The sequence below is a fragment of the Lampetra fluviatilis genome, chromosome 21, assembly GCF_964198595.1.
Source record: "Lampetra fluviatilis chromosome 21, kcLamFluv1.1, whole genome shotgun sequence".
In the NCBI taxonomy this organism is placed as follows: domain Eukaryota; kingdom Metazoa; phylum Chordata; class Hyperoartia; order Petromyzontiformes; family Petromyzontidae; genus Lampetra; species Lampetra fluviatilis.
Window position 1 is genome coordinate 4,603,224 of NC_136295.1, and position 18,336 is coordinate 4,621,559.

The following is an 18,336-nucleotide window of genomic DNA, read 5'->3' on the forward strand; positions in this document are numbered from 1 at the left end:
ATCTGTGCTAACCTGTCTGCCTTACTGTTGCAGCTAAAAAACAAATAAATGTCACCAGATTGTTGCTGAACAATGCCTATCGGGACACCTCATCTGTTGCTATATTCACTGCACGATCCGAGCTGGATATTTTACGTTCCGCGCACCAGCAGTATCTGTACCCATTCCCTCTACCTTCCCCCGCTATCCCTTTAAAGTGCTTCTCCTGCAAAATGTCAAAGTGTCGCTGGCTTTTGGGCAGCGTAAGTGCCAATTCCGTTGTTTTGTTCGGCAATACGGCACACGAGCAGTCGTTTTGGCGGTGGCTGGATGGCTTTTGGGTCATAATCGGCGATGGAGAGTAATGTGTTACGGTCATCAGATTACCAACACGCAGGTACTGGTTATTCCATATTATTTCTCCACTCTGCAATGGGCAGTGCATATGTCCAGCATAAGCAACTGAGCCAGTGGTAGAAATTCGACCTTCCCATGGTAGATACAAGGATGCTTATGAATATGATAAGATGAACAGATTAGTTTTAATTACCATGTACCAATTACGTTCCATGATTACTTATATATTTTTTAAAACAGTAATTGCAGAGACAATTAACGAGGGAAACAATTAATTGGTTGGCAGCTTGGGCGAATGTGAGGATGAAAGCAGCCAATGCAGTTATGCCGATTATGACGCTGATTCATAAAGCCTCCAATCACAGTAGCGTGCTGTTATTGGCGAGGGTAAATCGATATTATAAAGTTGAATACATGACTGTAGCCATGAACGTTACTAATGGATCTGGATCAACTGACTTTCAAATTGACCAAATGTGGGATTACAACACATTACTTCCGGAAACTTGAGTGTGATCAGAAATCAGAGAATTATTATTCTTTTAAAGTCACCCTCCTTCTAACACGGGTCATATTGCTTGGCAGTGGGGCAGCACATTGCATGGGTTCACTTGTTTGATTCCTGCCTCTAGAAGTTGAATGTCGTAGAGGTGATTATGAATACAATCGATTGCAATTTACTTCGTTAAAGTGTCAAATTACATTTGTGCCCAACGGCATCGCGCCCTTTGGGATAACTCTTCGAGTGGAGCCACATTCAAACACTTTCTCCGGGGCAAACAGGCAAAATAGATACGGCGGTGCTCATGTGAGCCAGTGGTGGACATTCCGAATTCCTATGACTGAGACCAGTCTCACTATCAGATGAGCAATACCAAATTTCCTGCCGAGTGGCACCTATTTTAATGGCTTTAAAACCCACGAACTTCCGACGGCAAGTCTTCCACTCTAAACACTGTGCCACTCGGTCTGAAGATATAACCAGCTGGACAGCAGTAGTGTATTGTAAAAGCAGGAGTCTGGTTTAAATTGTACTCAAAAACGTGCAAACCATACTGCTTATACAGATACTTTGCGCATTAATGCCCATTGCCCCGCTGTGCTGTGGTATGCTAACGCTATGCAATGCAAATACTGATATCCTGCATTCTGCCTTTCCCTTTGCCTTCCCTGCCTGTTGCTACGCACATATCCAGATGTGCTAGGTATGTACATACGTGCCTTTTGTCAAACCCCCCCAACCACCTCTCTCCCCTAGCCCCACCGCATTGCGAAGGTTTTCACATTTTGTCAAAGCAACGCAGTCGGTGGCGCAGGTGGCGCCAACAGGGGCAAGTTTCCGGTGGCCGACTTGCAGCGAGCGGCACCCCTCGTTGCTCAGGGTCCCGGCTTTCAAAATCTGAGCTTCGTTCCGCGAGCGATTTAAACCGGTGGTTTCTTCACCTTTCACTGCGGCCTCGCCGCAGCCTTCGGTTCTCAAGATTGAATTTGTTTTCATGATGTTGATAGATACGTAGGTTTGGTGAAGCAAAGTAGGCTGTTGCTTGCGTGCCCGTGCTTAATTTGTGTTTCGATGATTCACCTTTAAACAAAAAAAAAATTGGCCGTGTCTCGCACCCCCTGGAGGTGCGTGCACCCCAGGTTAAGAAGAACCACTGGATTAAACCAAGGTCTCACGGTATAGAAAATGTGCGGTGTCAGCCCATATAATGGGAGGGCTGATTATGAAGTGTCCGCTCGCTATCTTGGAGACCAATCGCCTAATGGAAGAGTTGCATATGTGTCTGCAGCGAGATATTGATGTGTGACTTTGTGCAAACATTGGTGTTTTGTTCTTCAAACTTTTCTTTTAGCTGTGGCCTCAAGATAGAATGCCGATGCCGTGCGTGTCTTTGTGAGTGTACGCCTGTGCCTCTGTGCGGAGCTGTGGTGCAATCGTCGGCACACTGATCTGCGATTCCAACGACCTGGGTTCGATTATCTGAACCTGTACTGGGGCCTCCCCGAAGTCCACTCAGTCTTAAATGAATAAACCTCACACTGTGTAAAGCGTAAGCACAAGGGAGACAAAGGTGGCTAGACGTGTGTGGTGCTGGACACTCCACTCCCTCATGCGCCATGCCAGCCTTATTTATAGTCCATGAACAAAGATCAGATGTTGCGAACAGCACTTGCCCGTATGGTTTCTAAGACTGAACAGGGGATCTCTGTGCGTGTGTGCACGTGTTTGTGCGTGTGTGTTGGGAGCGGAAGTGTGGCGGTTAGCACGCTGCGCTATGAACCCGGCCACCTGAGTTCGATTCCCGCTCACCGCCGACACCAGTGACGAATATCTGAATCTCCCCAAGGTTGACTCAGCCTCGAATGAATGCCTGGTGCGGTGTGTGTAAACATCGCCACTGGGGAGACAAAGGCGGCCGAGCTTGGTGCTGGCCACCCACCCCCTTGTGCGCCCTGTCGGCCTCCATAGGTGCTCGCTAACAGCACTTGCCCCAACAGTCTGTTAAAGGCTATACCGGGGATCTTTTTCTTTGTGTACTTGTGGGCACTCGCGCTCCTGTCCGCGGGGTGCAGCGGAGGTGCAGAGTGAGATCGAGCGAATCTTCGAGCTGGCCCGGACGCTACAGCTCGTGGTCCTGGACGCCGACACCATCAACCACCCAACACAACTCGCTAAGACCTCGCTCGCTCCCATCATTGTCTACGTCAAGGTCGCCTCTCCCAAGGTACGTCTGCACTCATTGTTTTGTACTCGATAAGTGAGTGAATGAATTACGCCTGGGTATCAGCCGGGCTTGGGTCCTTGAGGCTAGTCTTCGGCGTCCAGGCTGGCTCAAGGGGGTATGACCTCGGTCCGAGGATTCGGCCGAAATGCTCAGGCCTTGAAACTGTCCTCAGTCTAGAGCAGGGGTGGGGAACCTTTTTTCTGCCGAGGGCCATTTGGATATTTATAACATCATCCGTGGGCCATACAAAATTAGCCTGTAATATTTGGTCAAACATTTAATTAACTCACCCCTAATGTGATGGCTGGAATTGCTTCTCTTTGGTGAGGCGTGTGATGTTAGCTGGTATTGATGATGTTGCTACTCGCAACTGCTTTCCCAGGTTTGCTCCTAGATTTATTGAATTTCGAGTCCCGCCTGCGGTAGCCTTGGCAGGGCCAGAACAAATTATTTTGTGGGCCTTATACAGCCCGCGGGCCGGACGTTCCCCACCCCTGGTCTAGAGGGTCCGGCTTTGACCGCCCGTGACACTGGCCTCACTCCAGAGCAGTGGTCGGAAATCAAAATAACAAGAAGAGCCATTTTTTTAATTCGGTAAAAAAAACTCCAAATTTCAAGAGACGCAATGCACGTGAATACCAAGCGGTCCTTGATCAATAACGTCACAAAGCGGTCCTTGAAGAGCCACACGCGGCTCCGGAACCGCAGGTTGCCGACCCCGTTCTGGAGGATATGGCCTTGACTGGCCGTGAAACTCGACTGAAACTTAAAGGCCCCTAACCTTGTCGCTCCTGGCCTCATCCTCAGCCTTGACCCCGTAGGTCTTGTCCTTGAATCAAAGACCGCTGGGTAAGTGGAACCCAATGGTCAGGACATTTGTTGAGAGGATGTCTTTTTGCAAGCAATCATATTATTGATCAGCTTTAGAAGTAGTATAATCTTTTATTTGTGATTATCAAAGTTACGTAGTCTGATTACTGATACAGTATTATACGTAAGATACGATGTTAATTTAATTTAATATCAGTGCAATGCTATCATGTTTGTGTAAAACCATCTGTATGCATTAACTGCTGCTAACCCAAGCTGCTGTCGTGATTTTTGTCCCCATTTAATTGATTTTGGAATGATTTCGGATTAGATGCAAATGAACGTAATCTTAAGAGTAATCAATTGCATATGCTAAGTCACAGTAATCCGATTACACATTGAACACATAATAATACAACATACACTACGGCAAGATCCAGAAAGTCAGAATAACAATCCAGGAAGTCAATTTCGTGATAATGTTTGACATGATTTAAAATGAAGCATATCTCATTGCTAAATATTGCTTTGAGAATTGTTCTTTACATTTCTTGTGAGTTGCAACAATAATAATCAGTGCGTTGTTAAACTAAACTATTTTTTTTATTTTACCAGGTAAGGCCCACTGATCTAAAAAGCTCTTTTTCTGAAGCGACCTGCCCACAAGTGATTGCCCAACGAAGTGGCTTATCACGTGGTATTTTATCGTCGCCAAATACTCTAAACGCATGTTTTTAAATGTGGAGGGAAAAACCCGAGGACCCGGAGAAAAATCCACGCGACCACGGGGAGAACACGCAAACTCCAAATATACAAGCATCAGGGTCGGGATCGAACCCACGACCATCCTGTATACCAGGCGAGGTAGTTAACATCTTGCCACCGTGGCGAGATGTTAACACACTTGTACATCACGTGACAATTGAATTTGTTTGCCTGTGTCGGGTGGTGGGAGGCCTTAATTACACGAATTTAGTTAGTTCATTATGTGGCCTAACCCACTGGTTCATTACGAATCGGCATGTGACTCCTCGACCCTGCCTTCGTGTATCGCTTACACGCGCAACAAATCTAAGTTAAGTATAAAATGAGTGGCAGAAGGCTAAATGGGTTCGTAATGGCCTTTACAGACCAATGAGCTGACATTGCAAAGGTCAAAGGCTCGAGCCTGGATTGCATCCGCTCTTGATCAAGTCAAACACATCGGAGTCTGTCGTGTGGCGTTTCGTCCATGCTACTTTCACTGTGTTCACCACCAGATGGCGACTGTGGTCTCTGTGACAATCTAATCATAGTTGAGCAAAAATTGTGGAGAATATAAGTAACGAAATAATTTCTCCATGTAAAAAAAGTTTTTTTTCTCTCACTTCCCATTAGCCGCCACGGCCTTCTGGGAATGCATCTCTTTAAGCAGCGTGGGTTTAATGCTGCTCAAAGGACGCATTCCCATAAAATACCAACCGACAGATGACTGGACGAGTCTGACCTCCACTATTGCAACGTGCCGTTCCCACTGCTGACTCTGGGTCACCAATAGAGAATTGCAAACTCCCTTCACGCTCATTCGAGGAGTGAGATATACCCCGACTCTTAATGAAAAATATTTTATTATTATTTCACCCCCACTCACCCAGACTTGATACTCCTGGAAAGCCCCCTCACCAACCACGTCAGACCCCCCCCCCCTCAACCAATCTGCGCCACTTTCCCCCACACCACCCTTCTAATCCAGCCCCCCAAACAATCGTTTATGAGAGAAAATGTCGACGGGTCTTCACTCTTTGTTTCAGGCGGGTGCTGCACGAATGTTCGTCCAATTTCTGTTTTGATAATTTGTATTTAGCGGCGTGAGAGGAAATAAGGAATGCCTCACACATACGATACTTCCCCGCACGTCCGATTAGCACGGTTGGCTACGTACGACGCGAAAGAAGCTCAACTGATGTACGTACATACAGGGTGTTGCTTCTGAATCCACGTGGATGGAGAAATCGGCTCGCTTGCTGAATTACCTTTTCAATCGTACATTATTTGCGTCCACAGTCGGACGTCTAAGAACAGAATTCGTCTTTAAATCGGTGACTTCGTAATACTATAAATGTGAATGTTGTTGTTGCTATCATTTACGATGATGCCACCACTATCATTGCCAACTCTGCTATTGGTGTTGCTGTTCTTGTTGTTGTTGTGCTCTCAGGTTCTACAGCGGCTGATCAAGTCTCGTGGGAAGTCTCAGAGCAAACACCTGAATGTGCAGATGGTGGCTTCTGATAAACTCACTCAGTGTCCTCAGGTATTGCGCATTGCGTAAGGAATCCGACATTGGGACAGCTTCACTTTTTCAGTTTTTTCTCCCGCTTATATGTCACATGAGATCCTTATATTTATGATGCTCGTGTTTTTGGTCACATCACGTATACCACATTTTCCGGATTATCAGACGCTCTGGAAAATAAGATGCACCCACACATTCTGATTTAAACATGCAGGGAAAACAAATGTTTTGTTTTAATATACAGAATACAATATATGTAAACTTGGTTTGAAGCTTTCGTGACTGCAGGAATTACTCTTTGGTTCTTTCGGTAAAGTCACGTGGAAAGAAAATAAATTAAATAATGGAGTACGACGTTTCAATTGCAACACAAGTAACCGTCATCAGGTAGAACTATATATATACACAATTAACGATAAAAACTCGATACATTCGTCAATAACACTGCCTTTAAAAAGCAACGTTTTTGGGTAATGGCCCTTATATGAGGAAGGGTCAATGCCCAAAACTTTGCCTATTGTATGTCTTAGCACAATTGGCTGTGTGTGGTGTCAAAGAGGTTTGAAGTTTGATGGGTATATAGATTCATAATCACATTATGTTCAAATATAAGGTTTACATTCCCCTCACCTCTAGTTGTAACGTGCCACATTTTCAATTTAAAGTACTTATAGCGAAAAAAAAATTCCAATAAACAAAATGTGTCATTTTATGCAATTGCTAAATTTATTGCAATTTGCCAGTTCCATAGGGGTGTGTGTGTGGGTGCTGTATGCGGGTCTCGGGATGCATGCAAATAATAGCGCTATGAATTAAAATGTGTGCGACGAAAACTAAGTACTTGAATACTTAATGACACCACCGGTGTATTTAAGAACTCTGGCGTCGCTACGAGTGCATACGTGACACCAGGCCATGTTTATGATTCTTACGGCTCAGTGCAAACTAAAGCAACATATATGAGAGATATTCTTAGGTTTTTTCGGTAAAGTCACGTAGGTAAAAAATTAAAATTAATAAAAGTTAAATAAAAAATTAATAAAAATCACGACGTTTCGGAAGCAACACAAGCTTCCGTCTTCAGGTGGAACCGTCACAGCACGATAGCTGTATCAAGTGATACAGACTCAGAACATTGGAATAAACAAGATCATCTCAATCCCTCCTACTTATCACTGTTCTCTCTCTGTGCACAATCTCGTTTCTGGAACAAACTTTCCCTCCACATTAAGCGAGCACCCTCCCCGCCAAGACCCATCTCTTCTCTCTGGCCCATCTTTCCCTCCATCCCTAGGCACCCCCGTAATTCCCATTCCCACGAACCTCTCTCCCCTTACCGATCCCTATCCCCCTCCGCTCATATGCCACCATATAATTTTTTGCTTCAATTGTGCCGTTTATAACCCTTGTAAAGCACCTTATAGCGGCGCTCTATAAATATAAGATCCTGCTCAGCTGCATTGTTTTATATATATATGTGTGTGTGTCAAGTTCATCTCTCATTTATACAATCAGGTTTAAGTAGGTTGGACTCGTGGTCACCTGAGTCATGCCCCGGCCTGCAGCTACGTGCTGTTCCGTTTTGGAACTGACCACAGTGTTTAAATGGAGACTGAGCTAAAAAAAACGTAAAGTTTTTTTTTGTATGATGTAGGGGCACAGCTTGGCTGTATGTCAGAGGGAGTTTTTAACGTGAGTTTTAAGCTTCACTGCTCATAAAAGCAAAACCTTATGGGATGACATTATGATGGCCAAGTGAACTGCTATATCGTCGTGCGAAGTAGCTTCACTTGGATTACTTTTACTTAGTTTAATGTTTTATTTTCTCTTACAACACCGATCTGGCTCAACAAAGCCACACAATCACCTTCAGCTTGTCTGCCACAGTTCTATCGCATTGCTATTTTCCAGAGGTGTGGACTCGAGTCATGTGACTTGGACTCGAGTCAGACTCGAGTCATGAATTTGATGACTTGCGACTCGACTTGGACTTGCATAACAATGACTTTGTCCCACCTATGAGATGTGGACTCGAGTCATGTGACTTGGACTCGAGTCAGACTCGAGTCATGAATTTGATGACTTGCGACTCGACTTGGACTTGCATAACAATGACTTTGTCCCACCTCTGCTATTTTCTAAGAGTAACTCTGCAGTGCCACTCTTATTGTCATCCTAAAGGGGAACAATGCTGGGTTTTCTGTGAATTATTGGAGTAGGAACTTTGGGGAAAGAGCGGTTGACCCCAATACGGCTGTGGAGCATTAAACATAGTAAAGTAGCACAATGCCCCCCATCATCAATTGCAGGTTGCATCTTCTTAGGTTTTTTCGGTAAAGTCACGTAGAAAGTAAAATAAAATAAAAACAAAAATCACGACGTTTCGGAGGCAACACAAGTCTCCGTCATCAGGTGGGACCGTCACAGCCAGATTAGCTGTATCAAGTGAGGCAATGATTCAAGATGTAATCCCTTAAAAGCGAGTTGAGGGGGGAGGGAGAGGGAGGGGGGAGCTCATCAGACTATGGTAGCCAATGAAAGGAACGTATCGGGAGGGAGGGGGGGCGAGGCCAAAAGGGTGGGCGATGGACGTGGAAGCGCTTGTGCCCAAGCGGCCAATTACTGCACACGCCAACACAATGGAGCGATTGTGCGCAAGCGGCCAGCCACTGCACCCGCCAACACAATGGGCAGGTTGCAATTGATGCTTAGCCTGACGCTCTGACAGATGCACATACATACAGATATACATACAGATAGATAGACAGACATACATATTTTGTATACACTCATGCACGTATGTACACACACAAATACAACAACAACAGTTTTGGTTTTCCAATAAGTGGTAGCGATGTTATTTGAGTTCTAGTGCCAGGTTAGGAGCATGCTAAGCCATTGGGAGCCGCAGTGACGAGATGTTAACTACCTCGCCTGGTGTACAGGAGGTCATGGGTTCGATCCCGACCCTGACGCCTGTGTATTTGGAGTTTGCATGTCTCTCTCCCTTTGGATTTGTCTCCGGGTTCTCCGGTTTTCCCCTCCACATTTAGAAATATGTATTTAGAGTATTTAGCTGCTATACATTTGCACACGATTAGCCACTTAATTGGGCTTTCATTTGTGATAGCCAGGTCACTTCTAAAAAAAAAGTATATTGCTCAATGGTAAAATACAGGGTGTTCGAAAATGATGGACCCAATTTCAAAGCAGTATATTTCACGATGGCAACATGTTACATTTACACAAAAAGTTACAAACGGTTTAATGAGTTCTCCAGTTTTACTAACCATTTTATAAATGCTCTATGTGCCCTCCGCCTGCTGTACGGACAACATCGAGACGATAGTTGAATTCGTCCCAAACGCCACTCAAAATGTCTTCTTCCACTGAAGTCACCGCTGCCGTGATTCTGTTTTTGAGGTCATCCGGATTAGTCGCTAACGGTGGCGCAAAAACACCACGGGTCTTTGACGTATCCCCACAAGAAAAGGCCGCAGGGTGCGATGATGTCTGGGGGTGATCTTGGGGGCCAAGAGTGTAGCGCCAAGTCTTGGGGTCCCGTGCGACTTATCCAACGTTGAGGCAGCGCGTCTCGCGAATGGCTGAGGCTAGGGGCTGTTTCCGTGCTGGGAGAGGCATCTAGCGGTCATCATTTGAAACTCTATGCCCTGCCCTTTCAAGTGGTAAGAGTTTCATTCATGGGCAGTTCGTGGTTGCAGAGATATAGCGATTTCAAGTCGGGTCCATCGTTTTAAAACACCCTGTAGTTTAGTTTTATTTTGGAGTGGCTGGAAGATGCGCCGTCTCCTGAGGAAGTGCAAAAAGCAATCAAGGGCCTGAGATCAGGTAAAGCACCAGGCAGAGATGACCTCCCAAGTGAATTGCTGAGGAAGGGTGGCAGAGCGTGCGGTTGATTGAACCACTGGATCGGTTCTGCAGAATTCAAAAGATGGGAAGGATGTCCTGCTTGAAACAACTACTTGGGAATCTCTATCCTAAGATTTATGGCAAATGCCGTGGCAAGAATTATTCAACATTTTCTTGTCAAGCACAATGAAAACAATCTTACATAACCCCTAGGTGGTTTCAGGCCAGGGCAGTTCTGCACAGATGCCATGTTTGCCATTTGCCTGTAACAACGGAGGCGTAGGGAATGTAAATAGATTCTACATGTCTGTTTTTGATCTGGTCATGGTCTACGATACTATCCACAGGCCAGGTCTTTGTGATGATAAGTAAGGACCTTCATGGTGGTGGTCAGGTCTGGGTACAGCAGAGTTATTCCCTGTTCACCTTATGGTGCAGCAGGGATGTCCTCTGGCCCTGACACTCATATTTTTTACCGTGTAGTTTGAGACGCCTTCCATCCCTATCTGTATCAGAGGAATTTCCATTTGGTAGAGATACAATGGGAGGATGATCGATGCCTGGGTGCAGTCAAGGGATGGCTGCATACTGGTCAAACGTGTTATGTATCTGATGACCTGCATGCTACGTGCTGCTCACTCTGAGAAGAAATTAGAGCTTTTTCTCCCGAGGCTGGAGCTCACCATGAAAGCGTGGCACTAGCCTGGATACTTCGTTTCATAGAACACTCCATCACCTCAACTATCCGTGAGTAATGGGGTAGATGTAGATAGGGTGGAGGAATTCCCATACCTAGGCAGTTGCACTTATAGCTAGCTCCGGTTTGGCAATGAGGGTTTCATTCTAAATCATTCACGTGACATTTTTTCATCGGCTGGGTAGCACTGTATGAGAGTTCATCCGAAGCCATACTGGATCTTTTCGGCTACAATCATGCCGTCTCTTCTCTACGCTTGTGAGATGTGGACCCCCTTTTGTACAAGAGCACTGCATTGCAACATGCAGGCAGGCCTGCTCACAATCAAACCTGGGTTTGACCAGGCTGTATATTGTGAGGAGCTCACAGAGCCATCAAATAGATGGACAGGTTCCCATCAGTTGAGTTCCTGAAGCAGTTGAGGATGCGTTGTTTAGGTCATATAGCCCGCATGCCCTGCCACTACATGCCCAAATAGCATCTGTTTAGCCATATAAATGGTGCTAAGGATACATGGCCCTGATAAGTGAAGAGATGGGCTGATATGGTTACGTATGTTTTGAAGCTGCTTGGACTTGCCTATTACTCAAACCAGTGATGTCATGGTTGGTCTCTGTAGAGGAGGCTCATGAAGGATGCTACTGGGAATTTGAGGCAATCAACTTCCAATAACGATGGAGATTGGAAGAGTGACGCTCACAACAACAATCAGTGCCGGGCAGCTAAAACACAGCAAACTGGCACAGTGCAGAGCTCAGGTGGTGCAGCTACCCATAACACCTAGCTCTTTCCCGCGCACTGCCAGTGAGTTTTCGACAATTTACGTGGCCTCGGAGTGTACCTAGTCCGGCGCAAGCGCTGTGGTGATGCCTCCGTCACTTGGTGGAGAACGGTGGCTGTTATTGTTTACGCGTGTTGCATTGGGGGAAGCGGTGGGCGTTGTGGTTATCTAATTGTGCTATGAACCCAGCTACCTGAGTTTAATTCTTGGCCATGGCTATCATCAGTTTGTCAATCGCATTGTTGGGTCAATGAAGTGAAGGAGGACACAGACCAGAGGGGATTGGTGACGAACTAAGCTGTGGAATTGGCAGACACCATACAGCGACGGAGGGGACATAATTCACATCCGTGGTCACTGCCGGCCAGACGGTGGCTGAAGTAGAAACCTCTAGGTCTACTCGGCATTAAATGAATAATTCTAGATTTGACGCTTTCGTGACTGCCTGGATTCATATTCTTAGGTTTTTTCGGTAAAGTCACGTAGGTAAAAAAATATTAAATTAATACTTGGTGCTGCGTCTAAACATTATTATCAACGGTGCGGCAAAAAGCCACCGGACATGTGAATGGGCACACTGGCCCTCTCCATGTTCACACGTGCGCGCTCCTCCTTGCACCGTCGGCAGGACCTGTTCGACGTGATCTTGGACGAGAACCAGCTGGAGGACGCGTGCGAGCACCTCTCCGAGTACCTGGAGGCGTACTGGCGCGCCACGCATCCACCCAGCGCCAACCCGCCAAACCCGCTACTGGAGAGGACCATCGGCAACGCAGCGCCCGTCTCCAGCGTGCAGGTAACCGGCGAACGCCCGCACGCACGCACGTGCCAGCACCCCACATAACACGCACGCACCCACGTGCCAGCACCCCACATAGCACGCACGCACCCACGTGCCAGCACCCCACATAGCACGCACGCACCCACGTGCCAGCACCCCACATAGCACGCACGCACCCACGTGCCAGCACCCCACATAGCACGCACGCACGCACCCACGTGCCAGCACCCGACATAGCACGCATGCACCCACGTGCCAGCACCCCACATAGCACGCACGCACCCACGTGCCAGCACCCCACATAGCACGCACGCACCCACGTGCCAGCACTCCACATAGCACGCACGCACCCACGTGCCAGCACCCCACATAGCACGCACGCACCCACGTGCCAGCACCCCACATAGCACGCACGCACCCACGTGCCAGCACCCCACATAGCACGCACGCACCCACGTGCCAGCACCCCACATAGCACGCACGCACCCACGTGCCAGCACCCCACATAGCACGCACGCACCCACGTGCCAGCACCCCACATAGCACGCACGCACCCACGTGCCAGCACTCCACATAGCACGCACGCACGCACCCACGTGCCAGCACTCCACATAGCACGCACCCACGCACGTGCCAGCACCCTACATAGCACGCGCTAGCGCTGCGTGCCAGCAGTGTGCCCCCCCCCCCGCCCAATCTGGTCTGCCGACTCCTACCGGCAATCCACTGTTGGATGAAGGCCGCTCGCCGTGCCGGTGTCCGTGGTAGGGAGGTTTGTTTGACCGTACTTCACCATGCTGGCCAGTGCGAGTTTGGTGAAGGGACCAGTGTGCGTGGTGCTGGAAATAATTCAATATCAGGGCGATTATATTTTAATTAAATTTAATTTTTAATGAGCACCGAAGCCCGCTTAGTTAATAACAATTAACTCAATATTTACAGTTCATCGTTTGCACTTTAATAACGTTGACTAAATTACTGCTGTGCAGTTTACTCCAAGTCACCATATGTATGTATGTTGAACTTCTTTTGCACCGTACATACAGTGAGGGAAAAAAGTATTTGATCCCCTGCTGATTTTGCACGTTTGCCCACTGACAAAGAAATGTTCAGTCTATAATATCTATAATTTTAATGGTAGGTTTATTTGAACAGTGAGAGACAGAATAACAACAAAAAAAATCCATAAAAACGCATGTCAAAAATTTTTCTGATTGAGAGCGGGTCAAATACTTATTTCCCTCATTAAAATGCAAATCAATTTATAACATTTTTGACATGCGTTTTTCTGGATTTTGTTGTTGTTATTCTGTCTCTCACTGTTCAAATAAACCTACCATTAAAATTATAGACTGAACATTTCTTTGTCAGTGGGCAAACGTACAAAATCCGCAGGGGATCAAATACTTTTTTTCCCTCACTGTAGCGAACCATGCTAATAGGAGGTGTGGGGGAAAGACCACAAACTAAACACAGAAAGCGCCATGAAGCAGAGGGGGACGGCTGAGTTCACTGGGTGTGTGAAAGGCTGCAGAGAGTTCCTGATCTGCTGGAAGTATCGTGATACTAAATATAATAAAGACGAATGTTAGTTCACTTTCAGGGAGACAGAGAATTATTCTGAAGCAATTATAGATGAGTGGGAAGGCAGCCAAAACCGGTGCCAACAATTGCCTAAGCTCTGCGGCCCTATATTTAGATGTTTGTAAATATATATACACAAAAAAAAATCACCTGGAAGGCCTTGGCATCTAGACTCAGAATCTTTATTTATACTGGATGAATCCGATGAGATATCCAGTTAGTTTCACAGATGTCGAGTAGAGCGCATGGGTTCACCAAGTTCAGTACAACAGAGGAATGAGCGTAATAATCACGAGCATTTAAAATTGCGTCATTCATGCAAACGGCATCTCACAGCTCCGCGCAATCTGCAACACACAGTGGCGCATTTATATTCAGATGTTTTCAACCAATTAATGTTGCTTCGTAGAGAGTTGCCATCATTTATATCAATTGGGGGCAGCCTAATGGTGATAGATAATGATGATAGATAATTATAGCATTAGCGTGAAGGCTAGTATTTGTGGTATGGTTAGGGTAAGGATCAATGCTAGTGTTGAGGAATACACTGTAGCTAACTTTAGTAAGAGGTTTTTGCTTCAGATGATAAATCGTGTTTGGTTAAAACTATTTTTTATTTTACTAGGCCCACTGGGCTTAATATATTTTTTCAGAAGTGACCTACCCACAAATTATAGCCCAACGAGAAGTGGTTTATCACGTAGAAATTTATATCAGCTAAATACTCTCTAAACACATGTTGATTCTCAATGTGGAGGAAAAAAACTGGAAAATACTGAGAAAAATCCACGCTGCCATGGGGAGAACATGCAAACTCACGACCTGCCAGGCGAGGGAGTTAACATGGCTATGTTTAGGATTGGCATGAGGAATAATGTGAACATGAGTAAGAACATTACAATATGTACAGGATAATTGAGAGATATGACGTTCAGAAAAGTGACAGGGTTAAGGTCGGTGTTAGGTTCCTGCAAAGGTAGTGTTAATGATTGGTCCGTGTTAACACAATTGCGAAGGTTAAGTATGAACGCAAGACAATTGGCAAGAGCCACCTCACAAATCTTTCTTGTCATAGCATGTGTGATGCCTTGAGAAACAAATAATAAGATAAATAAATCGATTCCAAATACGTTCCTGAGTACGCCTGTGGGTTGTTGGGTTTTCAGTGCGCACTCCCTTGTGGTCTGTGTGTTTATTGGCCCCAGGGCAGTCTCTAGCCTTCCAAAGCAACCAATACACACCCCGTACGGTGAACCGGAATACAGGAGACATTATCACTCTTAAAAGCATAAGGATCTGGCGTTTGTTGACAAAGGGGCTGACAATTATAACCTGCTTGCCCATTCTAAGAAAGAGTTGGAGACGCTGCTGCTGAACCGGCAACCTGCAACACAGTGGTGGGTCTTACCATCAACTCCACCAAAATTAACTGTCCAGATATGTATTCTTAGGTTTTTTCTGTTTTATTTTTATTTTATTTTATTTTCCGAAAAAACCTAAGAATATGATTCCTTGCAGTCACGAAAGCTTCAAATCTAGAATGTCCAGATATGTTCACGTATTGAACACTCCACCTTCCCCCACAGCACTCAGTTGATTACGTATGAGATGCCTTGCGCTGTCTGGAAGCTGCCTGGTATATTTGCCACACACAGTGCCTTGGGTCTTCCCAGGTATGATAATGCTCACCACAAAGCACAGGGTCCAAAAAAATGTCAACCCCCTTGCAGAAAAAATATTCACTGGCTTGAAACATGAATGCTAGCCTGCCAGTGATCGTGCAAATGTGGGTTTTATTAAATGAGAGCAAGTGAGCTCACCGATGCTTGAAAGATATGAACAAACTTCCATATCCCTGCCAGCAAGTATTGATTGATTGGTCCTGGTAGCAGACATGCCCAGTCACCACATCACCGGATCGCGAAGCCTAAGCATGCACAGAGATGGGCTGACATGGTACATGAAAAGGACCTGGAGCTAAGCGTATTTGCCCATGACTCGTACTCGTGATTGATGCCTCTCGTCATCGAGTGGAGGTTGCCAATAACAGGAGGCAGAACAGCGAAGGTCGCAATGATCGTAAAAATATAGTAACCCATGGCACCAGAATCTGTTCGAAATGCTCCAGCCAGCGAGCCATATCCACTCCACACTGGGCCTCGATTCTAAATTATCTGGCACTGGCCAGGCGAGACAAATCATAGCTCTTGTTATTGTTGTCTGTGTGTATGAACGTGCGTGTGTGCGTCCGTGCATCCACATTCTGCCAAACCTCAGAGCGGTGGGGTCGTTGCTTCCCACCTTGTGCACGGCGAGGAGCTCACGGACATCTCCACCCCCGAGCGGACCTCGGCCGAACCCAGCGAGACTGACCCCCGACGACCCTACAGCAACCACCACCACCAGCATCACCACCAGCACCAACAGCACCACCACCTACAGAACCACCAGCAGCAGCAGCAGCAGCAGCAACAGCAGCGCGTGCACTCCCCGACCACTCCGTCCTCCTCGTCGTCCCGCCAACACCTCGCGTGCCAGTGGATGGATGGAAACGGCGGCGGCGGCGGCAGGGAAGGGGGCAATGGGATGGGGCCCAGGGTCGGAGGCGACCGGGGCACAATGGGAGGCGGCAACAACGGCCGCATGGGCAGCCTCGCCCGGCAAGACACGTTCGACTCGGAGACGCAGGACAGCCGAGACTCGGCCTACACGGAGGAGCAAGGTGAAGAGGACTTTCTGGAGGGGCAGCCGCAGTCCCACCACCATCAGCACCATCAACAGCAGCAGCAGCAGCATCACCACCAACAGCAGCAGCAGCAGCATCAGCAGCAGAGGTCCCGTCACAGGAGCCGCGAGCGCGAATACGCAGACGAGGAGTCGACGCCGCCACCGATGACTTCGAACGACGTGCGGCAGCAAACGTCATCGTCATCGCGGGGATCCTGGGAGAGGAACCGGGGTCGCGAGCGGTCGAGGGAGGTCGATCGCAACGAGCGAAATCGGCAGCAGCAGCAGCAACAACAACAACAACAGCAGCAGCAACAGCAGCAGCAGCAGCGACACAGGTCACGTGATCGTTCTCACGATCGCTACTACGAGCCCGACGGTGACAGTGGTGGCGGCGGAGGTGGCGGAAGTGGTGGTGGTGGCGGTGGAGGCGGAGGCAGCGGTGGTGGTGCAAGCAGTGCCGAGCTGATGCTTGTCAAGAATTCCAGTGATGCGTGGGCACAGGATATGTACGTGCGGCCATGAGGTGTTGACCCATGGTCGCTGAGAAGTGTTGAGCGTGCGTGCGTGTGTACGTGAGCGTACTACTTGTTGGGCTTAGTGATGAGAAGTGTGAACATTTGTGAGTGCTTGTAAAGGATAATATTTATTTAGTGGTGTAATATGTTATACTTTAATGGATTATTAATATTATCAGAGTATTTTATTCTTTTTTTTTTACAATTTCCTCCAATTTATTTCATGTTTATTTCATGATGATTACAATTCACGTTTATTCTGTTCATTTCTATTTATCACTGTTGTTGTCCATTTCTGCATGGCCATTATTCTTTTTTATGTTTCTTTTTTATGTTGTAAGTAGAATTCTACTACTCTATCGTCGTTATTACCGTTATTATTATTATTAACGTTTAAGACATTTCAAATAACGGTGACGTGACAGTTGGCGATTATTTGAAAAAAATAAAAATGAGATAAAAAAAAAACACAAACTAAAAAACTAAAAAGAAACCAATGACGAGCAACAGGTCTGTGCCGAGACTTCGGGCCTCATTTCTGTGGCTGCAGAAAGCAATTTCTGCCAATATTTGGTGGAAAATTGACCAAATCCCAACAACTAATTTTGTTGCCAATTTCTGGCCGTTCTTTGCCAATAACAGAATTCAGGTCACTCGGTCTCTTTCACTTGCATGTTCACCGAGCCACGATCCTGTGCTCCCTGGATTTCCCACAATCCCCCACACGCCCGCTTAACTGACATAAAGTTTCTTGGCTGTCCAGTGTTTGTTTACGTTTATATGGATGTAAACAACAATACTCTCTCTCATGATGTATAAAACCACATGAAAACCTTCCTTCCTCCTCATGAATGTTTTATTAATTTATCTATTTATATAGATATTTTAATTGTGTGTTTTGTTTTGACTCAGCAGTTTCATTGTGAATTCATGTTCATTTTCATTTTCCATTATTTTGTTTCGTAAGATCGTTCTCTCATGTAAGATGCCTGGGCTCATTTTTTTTCCGGTGAGCCGCCGTTTGAGATGGGAATGCATCCTTTCTGTTTGACTGCCTTCAACGCTTCAATATTTCTGCTTCCATCCACATGCAAGTTTAGCTTTTTACCCCTAGGTGTAACGCTTCTCATATAAATTCTGCAGTCTCTACGCTCGAGCGATTATTAGGTGGAGTTATTGATGTACCTTATGCCTCCCATATAGAATCGCTGAATGTTTTTTGCTGAATGCA

The 18,336-nt window shown here is 46.5% G+C and overlaps 1 protein-coding gene across 4 annotated transcripts in view; it reads left to right on the plus strand.

The window, feature by feature from the left end:
- Positions 1-17,602, plus strand: part of LOC144938149 (voltage-dependent L-type calcium channel subunit beta-1-like) — a 170,334-nt gene extending 152,732 nt beyond the window's left edge. For all 4 annotated transcript variants that reach the window (XM_078865877.1, XM_078865878.1, XM_078865880.1 and 1 more), the window contains 4 exons: positions 2,911-3,062; positions 6,070-6,165; positions 12,124-12,291; positions 16,138-17,602. In XM_078865877.1, coding sequence (XP_078722003.1) covers positions 2,911-3,062; positions 6,070-6,165; positions 12,124-12,291; positions 16,138-17,112 — 1,391 coding nt within the window. In that variant the 3' untranslated portion in view covers positions 17,113-17,602. The remainder of the gene's footprint in view (positions 1-2,910; positions 3,063-6,069; positions 6,166-12,123; positions 12,292-16,137) is intronic.
- Positions 17,603-18,336: the final 734 nt, after the last annotated feature.